Source organism: Anomaloglossus baeobatrachus, chromosome 2 (genome assembly GCF_048569485.1).
Source record: "Anomaloglossus baeobatrachus isolate aAnoBae1 chromosome 2, aAnoBae1.hap1, whole genome shotgun sequence".
NCBI classification, from domain to species: domain Eukaryota; kingdom Metazoa; phylum Chordata; class Amphibia; order Anura; family Aromobatidae; genus Anomaloglossus; species Anomaloglossus baeobatrachus.
Window position 1 is genome coordinate 785590711 of NC_134354.1, and position 9674 is coordinate 785600384.

The 9674-nt window shown below is 45.4% G+C and overlaps 1 protein-coding gene across 1 annotated transcript in view; it reads right to left on the minus strand.

Annotated features, from left to right (window-relative positions):
* The window catches only part of FAM168A (family with sequence similarity 168 member A), a 41116-nt gene that overhangs the window by 5565 nt on the left and 25877 nt on the right, over positions 1 to 9674 (minus strand). Inside the window, exons 4-6 of the mRNA XM_075334742.1 lie at positions 8506 to 8634; positions 7879 to 8024; positions 119 to 293 (exon numbers count right to left, since the gene is read on the minus strand). Coding sequence (XP_075190857.1) covers positions 119 to 293; positions 7879 to 8024; positions 8506 to 8634 — 450 coding nt within the window. The remainder of the gene's footprint in view (positions 1 to 118; positions 294 to 7878; positions 8025 to 8505; positions 8635 to 9674) is intronic.

Here is a 9674-nt window from a genome sequence, read left to right on the forward strand (position 1 = left end):
GAGAGAAGAGAATAGCCGCTATTTATATAATGTGTGCACAACGTTTCTACATTAATGCGAGTCCTGATGGGAGTTGTAGTTTCAGAAACAGCTGGATGGGGGGTATTAGGCGACTTACCTGCTGACATAGCCATGGTAGTCCCAGCCACCATTCCCATTGTGACTCCATTGCTTCGAGGAGCAGTGACGGGGGCCGGGTAGATTGCAGAAGGAATGCTGTTTGGTTGGACCACGGTGGTGTGGTGGATGACGTGGGGTTGTGCCGCATACACAGGCTGAGTGTAGTATGCACCCTAGGGAAGAGACAGAAAAGATACAGCGACATCAAAGAACAGTAGAACCAGTGCCCTGTGTGCAGACGGGACTGCATCCCTGATCTGTACGGAAAACCAAGGACATCAAGGGGTGAGCAAAATCACCCAGGCTCCAGAATGGCACACGCATAAGCAAAAGGGCAGGAGAGAAATCTGTGCGGTTTGTGTGTTTGCTAGAGAAGGGGGCTGGTTTAGCCATTATACTGAGCGGTCAGCCAGCCCCCTTTACACGGCTCTGAAAGTGAAGTTACTGGAGCGAAGCGAATATCCGAGGATCCGAACACCCCTGATAAATGACGTATACTAGTGATGGGGACCGGGGATCTGGCTGCTGTATGCACATTTAAAGGGAATTTTGTTTAGCTGGGCATCTCCTTTAAAACTACATGTGGACCGCCGAGCGATTTACACTTTAGGTTTTGCTTCTTTTACATCATACAACCCCTGGCAAAAATCATGGCCTCCCCTGGCTCTGAGGACGTTCATTCAGTTGTTTACTTTTGTATAATAAAAGCAGATCACAGACGTCACAAAACTAAAGTAATTTCAAATGTCATCTTTCTGGCTTTAAGAAACACTAAAAAAAAAAAAAAACCAAACAGGGGGGAACATTATGGAATCACTCAATTAGGAGGTAAAAATAATGGAATCACCCTGTATATTTTCATTCCCAAGACTAACACCTGCGTCAAATAAGATCATCTCGTTAGTCTTCATCTAAAAAGGAATGATCACACCTTGGAGAGCTGTTGCACCAAGTGGACTGACATGAATCATAGCGCCAACACAAGAGATGTAGAGAGGATTAGCAAAAACTTAAAAGTGGGTAAATCATCACGCAATGTTGCAAAAAAATGTTGGTTGTTCACAGTTAGCTGTGTCAAAAATCTGGACCAAATACAAACAACATGGGAAGGTTGTTAAAAGGCAAACATACTGTTAGACCAAGGAAGACATCAAAGCATCAAGACAGGAAATTTAAAGCAATAGGTCTCCAAAACAGGAAATGCACAAAACAAATGAGGAACGAATGGGAGGAAACTGGAGTCAATGTCTGTGACCAAACTGTAAGAAACCGCCTAAAGGAAATGGGATTTACATACAGAAAATCTAAACAATAAAAAGATGACTGCCTGAAGAGGAGATGTAAATTTCCACAGTCATTGATGATATGGGGCTGCATGTCAGGTAAAGGCACTGGGGAGATGGCTGTCATTACATCTTCAATAAATGCCCAAGTTTACATTGAAATTTTGGACACTTTTCTTATCCCATCAATTGAAAGGAGGTTTGTGGATGATTAAATAATTTATAAAGATGATAATGCATCCTGCTATAGAGCAAAAACTGTGAAAACATTCTTTGAGAGAAGACACATAAGGTCAATGACATGGCCTTCAAATAGTCCGGATCTCAACCCAATTGAAAATCTTTGGTGGAAGTTGAAGAAAATGGTCCAACACAAGGCTCCAACCTGCAAAGCTGATCTGCAACAGCAATCAGAGAAAGTTGGAGCCAGATTGATGAAGAGACTGTTTGTCACTCATTGAGTCTATGCCTCAGAGACTGCAAGCTGTTATAAAGGCCAGAGGTAGTGCCACAAAATACTAGTGATGTATTGGAGGGTTCTTCTGTTTGTTTTTCATGATTCCATAATCTTTTCCTCATAATTGAGTGATTCTATAATTTTTCTCCTGTTTGGTCTTGAAAAGTGACCGTTACTGGCTGCAAATTATGTTTTCAGGATTTTTTTAGTGTTTCTTAAAGCCAGAAAGTTGCCATTTGACATTACTTTAGTTTTGTGCCGTCTGCGATCTGCTTTTTATAAACAAAAGTAAACAACTGAATGAACATCCTCAGAACCAGGGGGGGCCATTTTTGGCAGGGGTTGGAAAAGATTTTAGGTACTCGCTGTAAAAAATCTCAGCGCCTTCATTGGTGGACACAGGAAACCACGGGTGTAAGGTGCTGCCACTAGGAGGCGGTCACGGTGATCGGAGGATAGCGGGGACCAGGGCTCCTGGACTGGCCCTCTGGCTAGGAGGCCCTAGCTGTCCCTGATCCCAGAGATATTTTTGATGGTGACAATGTCTATGCCACCTTCCTACCCCTGCTCCTGACCAGCTCTGATCTAATACCCACTCTCCCTCCCTACCCCAGGGATGGTGATTATTTCTGTGCCGCCTTCCTACCTCTGCTCCTGAACAGCTATGATCTAATACCCCTCCCTTCCTACCCAGGTAGGGGTGTTTGAGTCAGAAGCTTAACAGTGATGGGGAAACCAAAACTATCACACAGCACGCTCATACAGTTATCAGACAACAAATAAGGAGGAATAAGTGTGTGTGTGTGTGTGTGTGTGTGTGTGTGTGTGTGTGTGTGTGTGTGTGTGTGTGTGTGTGTGTGTGTGTGTGTGTGTGTGTGTGTAAAATAACCAATCTATAGGAAGAATTCCACAGCACACCAAGCTACATGCAGTAAATCACTAGTTACTGAAATACAACAGCATAAAGACTGGTTTAGCAAAAAGCTATAGTCGGCATGGGAAGACAAATTCCTCAATCTTAAAAAGGCAGGGAGTAACTGTGATAGGTTTCTCACAACATGTGAACCAAAAGGTATCTAAAAGGCTAGCAGAAATTAACTCCTTCTCGTCTGATCACTGATGGGTGTCGACCAGCTGTGTGCGCAAGTCTGCCTATAACTCAAAAGCAGCAGAAAAAGCATAGTGTTGAGTGTCAGAGTCTGTAGTCTAAACAGCGTCTGATGCCTCCATGGCACTTGCCGACTTTAGAGCCAAACATCATGTGACAGAGGCTGACAATAGGCAAGAAATATTAAGTTCTCTCCTCTCCACTAGTATACACCCACCAACCGGAGCCAAGCAGATCAGTTAGTGTGAAGGCAGTAGGAGAAGTAGCCCGAAATAAAATACAGACTGGCCCATCAGGGGCATTTAAAAGGGGAGGGCGCTGTGTCCCCCAAGGAGGGCTGCGAGAAAGAAAATGAGTACTTAGAATCATCTTTTCTCTATCGCTTCATTGGGAGAAACAGGAAACCATAGAACGTCCCAAAGCAGTCCTCAAAGGAGGGAAAAGAAGGGACTAGACAACTGGATGAGCAGAGGCAAGAGTCTGAAGTCAGAAACCGACCACTGTAATTTTAAAAAGCTTTCTGCGTAGGCCCAAAAAAGGTGAAGGAAGACAAAAAATAAGAAGATGTGGACTCTATAGAACTTTGAAAAACTAAGTACAGAAAACAGCCTAGAGAGCTGCGAAATACAGGCCCAACGACAAATGGTCTAGAAACCCAATGGACCCGCTAGGTCTCCTTCTCAATACGCGTCCAGAATTGCAAAGTGGTTTTCCGGTTTGGATTCATTCTGAGGACTCTCTATCACAAACAAGGAATCAGGGCATCTAAAGAATCTGCCCTGAGACGGACTCTGACCAGGTATAAAATATGCTCAAGACTGGTCACGAGGATGAAAGAGAACAGGGCAAGAGAAGGCTCAAGGGAGAAGAGAGTGAAAACCTAGAAGAAGAATAGTCGAAAAATCTGACGTAGAACCCCTTCATCAGGAGAGGAACAAGACAAGATGGGGCTGCAAGTTCTGAGACTGGCCGATAGAAATGATCATAGCTGGAATAAACATTCCAGGGAACGAGGACAGAAGACTAGAATGGGTTCAAAATGACAGCGCTATAGAGCATTTAACAGCAGATTAGGTCCCAGAGATCCTCGGGACGACGCTAGAGAACGACCAGGCATGCCCACCTCACGGGAAATCTTGAACTGTGAACATAAATCTGGATTCCTTTGAAAAAGGATTAAAAGGTCAGAGTCCAGACCTTACAGAGAACTAAGGAACAGGCCGGACACAAGGTCCGCTGGAAGAAGGCCAGGAAGGAAAGGAGAGAAATAAACATGTACGAGGATAGTCACAAAAAGAGACAGAGCTGCCCTGTTTTGATAACGAACAATGCCCCAATCGGAGAACCAGAAGCTCAGTCAAGAGGACACCAAGGAAATGTATATAAGTCACCACGAGGTGTCTGTAAGAAGAGAAAGCTACCTCTGCAAGGCGGTTAAACAGCCTCCTTACATCAGAATCTTTAGGTCACTCGGAAAGAAAGTGAAAGACGGAAGGAAAACCCAGGACACCACTGAAGCGTCGGAGACAATCACTTAGGGTTGCAAGACCTGGAAAAAAAAACTGAAGGACTCTAATGCACCTTGGATGTCAACAGATTATTGAGGAGCACCCAGACATCAAACTAAAATGGAGAAGAACCATCTGAAGAGGCAACTAACGGTCTTTTGCAGGTTAGGAAGTCGGCGGTCCAGGACTTACTCCAGGGTTGTGAACTGCTGAAATCAAGGGAACACGATCTATCCATGACCGATCAGGATAGGGTTCCACCTCGGTGAATGATGAGTGTCACGATGTTGTTTATTAGAGATACAGAGGGCAGCAAGCCAGAAGAACCTACCACCTTCTCACTGGATAGTGGACAGAAACACCTAGACCGCTGCTGCCATCATCCATGTGTTACATGGTAGATGAGGAGTCTAACTCACTGGATAGAGGACAGAACACTTGGACCACTGCTGCGATCAGTGGTGTGGTTCGTGGTAGGAGGATCATCTGACAGTGGAAATGGACAGACTTCCAGGCGGATCAACCTGAAATTTCACAGGATGGGTTTTAAGGACGATTTTACATATAAAACACCCCTCCAACTCACTTATTTGTACAGTCAGTCATTCATCTCTATCCATTTGGCCATTCCCCCCCCCCAACACAGCAGCCCACTCCCCCTTTCGGGGCGTAGAGTTTGTAGCCAAAAGAGAAGTCGTCCAAGTTCTCCAGAAACCCCAAATCCTCCTTCCTAAGGCAATTCCTGAGCCACTTATCCACCTCCCTTATCTCCCACTACCTCTCTGGCGTGGCAAAGGAAGTATTTAAGGAAACACCACCTTCCCGCTCCTTGTCTTCAGCTTACAGCCCAATTCCCTGAAATAATCTGTAACCCTTCTCTGGTACCATGGGGTCATTTTGACCCCATGCAAATTGGTACAACTAGTGATTTTTTTTCATGGGACCAGACAAGGTTTAAAAGGACCTTCCACCTACCTCTAACTTTGTCATTGGTGCCGATGTGCACCGTGACCTCTGGGTCCTCACCAGCTCCTTCCAGTAATGGGTCCATGTGATCAGCAATGTGCCGAACTCGGGCGCCAGGAAGACAACACACTGTTCGGCGATCCCTGTCTTTGTGACAGATTGCCTTATCTATTCAACTAAGAATGGAGTCCCCCCACTAACTGCACCTGTCTGTCTGGCCCTGTGTGCCCCCCTTTCTTGGGCTGACACTACTCAGGCTTTCAGATGACTGGTCTTGCTGCAGCATTGCTACTTCTGTACTGACACCCCCATTATCTGCCAACTAGGCAAACTTGTTGGGGTGCAGTAGATCAGGACTAGCCTCCCTGACTCTTCCCTCTGTCACCCCAAATAGCTGTCTCACTGTCCTTCAGCTCCATTCTACCATCCTTCCCCACATCCACCCCAGCGAGCAACAAAATCTATTGTCAATGGATCTCAGTGTTGCCAGCTGCTCATTTAGATCCAGTATCTCGCACAGTGTAACGCCCACATAGGCGTCCCCGCACCGTGACCCCCTCTCCCAGCAGGAACGTCTCTTCTTTCAGCTGCCAGGCCGTCCTGCGGTGGCTGCCCCATGTCTCCCAGAGCCTGTGTGCACCTCACAGGCTTCCTGATTCTGCCCGAAGGGTGCGTGCCGCCATGCCCCTTTTCTTTAAGGACCAGCGCACCCTGTCCCAGAAGTGCTCCTCAGGTCACCTGAGAGGTTTCAGGTATATAAAAGGTACCTTCTCCATTAGGAAGGTGCCTGGGCAATGAGTTACTTACATTGCTAGTTCTCAGGTCCCTTAGGTACAAATTACTCTTTGCTAAACGCACTGAATCCAAACATTACTGAATCACAAGTCACACGCTGAGAAACAGATCACACTTGCCGCTCATTCACACTCACAACGTAAGAGGATAATTACATACATACATACATACATACATACATACATACATACATACATACATACATACATATCTATATCCCCAGGGCGTTTTCCATTTTTTTTTTTGCTCCCCTTCTTCAGAGGGCCGTAATATTTTTTTTTTCTGTCAATCTTGCCATATGAGAGCTTGTTTTTTGCGGGATGAGTTGTACTTTTAAATGAAACCATAGGTTTTACCATATAGTGTACTGGAAAACAGCAAGAAAATTTCAAGTGTGGAAAAACTGCAAAAAAAGTGTGATCGCACAATAGTTTTGGGGATATTTTATTCACTGTGTTCACGATATGGTAAAACTGATGTGTCGATGTGATGCCTGAGGTCGGTGCGAGTTTGTAGACACCAAACATGTATAGGTTTACTTGTATCTAAGGGGTTAAAAAAAAATAAAAATCACACGTTTGTCCAATAAAAATGGCACATATTTTGCGCCATTTTCCAAAACCCGTAGAGTTCTCATTTTTTTGGGATCTATGGCTCAGTGATGGCTTATTTTTTGCGTCTCAAGCTGATTTTTCTATTGGTACCATTTTTGGGCAGATGCTTTGTTTTGATCGCCTGTTATTGCATTTTGCGCAAAACTTTTTTCGTTTGCCATTTTTTGATGCTACGTCGTTAACTGATCAGATTATTTGATTTTACAGTTTGATAGATCAGGCGTTTCTGAACGCAGCAATACCAAATATGTGTATATTTTTTTAACCCTTTAATTTTCAATGGGGCGAAAGGGGAGTGATTTGAACTTAGGTTTTTTGTTTTTTTTAAAACTTTTTTTTTTTTTTTTTTAGTTTACTAGTCCCCCTAGGGATCTATATGGATCAACAATCCCATCGCTCTGCCCTATCTGCTGATCTCCGCTACAGAGCAGAGATCTGCAGATACGCTGCTTTACGCTCCGTGATGGCACTGAGAGAAAGTGACTCATGTTAGCTACTGGCTTTACCACATGACCCTGTGCTACCATGGCAACCACCAAAAGTAACATGATCACGCACGTGACTTCCGGTGGTGGCGGCGGCGGTAAGTGAAAGTAATGGCCACGCACATATACATCTCGCTGCCAGATTTTGGCAGCGAGATGTAAGGGGTTAAATGTTGCGGGTGGAAGCGATTCCATTCATAACATGCAGGCACACATGTCAGCTGTTGAAAACAGTGGATATGTGTGCGGATCGCCGTGACCTGCCCACGGCAGGGGGCGGGGATTAACCTCACACGATCCATGACGGATATATCAGTCATTGGTCGTGAAGGGGATAAATATATACAGGACCCCAGAAAACAAAAAAAAAAATTGTAAAAAAACATGCTTGGTCGTGAACTGGTTGCAGACAGACAATTGTCGATTCTTCTGACAGGCTGTAGGGGGCACTGAATATATCACAGTACCGCAAGTTTAATATTCAACATAGTGAAAATCCGAATAAATCCCCAAATTCCTGCACAGAGTAGCGGAGCTCTTACCTGGGCATATAGGTTCTGCTGTGGGTAGGCACTTCTGATGGGATACATCGCCGTTTGGTAGGGGTTTGGTGAAGGGGAGTATGGTGGTGGGGCGCTGTTACTCTGAGCCGGGGGGACTTTGTAGGGGGTGCCGGCGGCGGTGTACCCTGTGGGAGGAAGGAAGGGAGAAAACAGAGGACAGGTTAATAAGCAGTTTATAGAAATCTGTTTCCAGTGAGCGCCCCCTAGAGGAGGGGAGGGGTCTGGTGACCTGAACAGAGGATAACTGTGTGCTGGACATACAGCATACAAGAAATACAAAGTGTCCTCTATACGTGGCGGAAAGTTACTGGCTATACCACTAGAGGTACCACCTTAACGGGATGTGTCAATATATACTGCTGGGAGCTCAATGGCCATAATGGTGCCTTTTGTACTAACCCCCTCAGATGCTGCAATCAATGGCGGCCGCAGCATCTAAAGTGTTTAATGCAAAATAAAAATGAACAAAACGAAAAAAAATAAAGTGAGCGCTGCACGGGAACGTCGGCATAACCGAAGCATCAGGGTGATGACGGAGAATCGAGGGGTCCGTCGTTAGCAGGTCACTTTGCAGTGTAGTGAAAGCTAATACATCCATGCACTTACTGAATGCGGCAGAAGAGGCTTGGTAAGTCCGGTTCTCCGTCCCAGAATCCACGGGAAGGTGGAACGTGCCCTCGGTGGTGCAGGATGAGGACGGAGTCTGTGGCCACGCTTGCTTCATCAGGAGGGTCGCTGAAAAACAAAAAACAGACGATACTTCCGTGACTTCGCTTGGAGAATTTGATCCTACGGAAACTTTCACACAAAGTGAGACCAAGTGCTCTGCAGAGAAGCCGCATTACACAGCCATGAATGGTGGACGGAGGCGCCGGACGCACACATTAATAGGGGGGGTTCCCTTTAAAGACCCCATAATTTAATATTCTGCCGTGTGCGGGGTTTTCTGCAGCTGACAGTTGTAAAGGAAGCGAGGAAAGTATTTCATTAGGACGAGCGCTTCCTATTCTCCAGGCTGTGTGATGTGTGATGGGGGAATAATAGCGCTGAGAGCGGATGATGAGGGCGATTGTGTCTTTCCGCGGATCATATAATACCGCACAGCAATATACACCTGTCACTGACGCCCTCTCCCATCAATCTGTCAGATATCGCTGTATCTGCCTCCCATCCCCCACACCGGGCGCCGTGTTCACCACCTCAACACCATTTCTATGGCCTCTGCTTGCTGCAAGTGAATGGTAACATTTATTTACACTACATGTAAAGGGACGTATGTTGTGTGATGTGCTGTATATAGCGTATACTACTGGCCAAGTATGGGCTTCTGTATATAGTGCTCAGCTTTCCAAAGCTCCTAATACAGGATGTAACTGAGGATCAGTAATGTAATGTATGTACACAGTGACTGCACCAGCAGAATAGTGAGTGCAGCTCTGGAGTATAATATAGGAGGTAACTCAGGATCAGTAATGTAATTATGTACACAGTGACTGCACCAGCAGAATAGTGAGTGCAGCTCTGGAGTATAATATAGGAGGTAACTCAGGATCAGTAATGTAATGTATGTACACAGATTGCACCAGCAGAATAGTGAGTGCAGCTCTGGGGTATAATACAGGAGGTAACTCAGGATCAGTAATGTAATGTATGTACACAGATTGCACCAGCAGAATAGTGAGTGCAGCTCTGGAGTATAATACAGGACGTAACTCAGGATCAGTAATGTAATGTATGTACACAGTGACTGCACCAGCAGAATAGTGAGTGCAGCT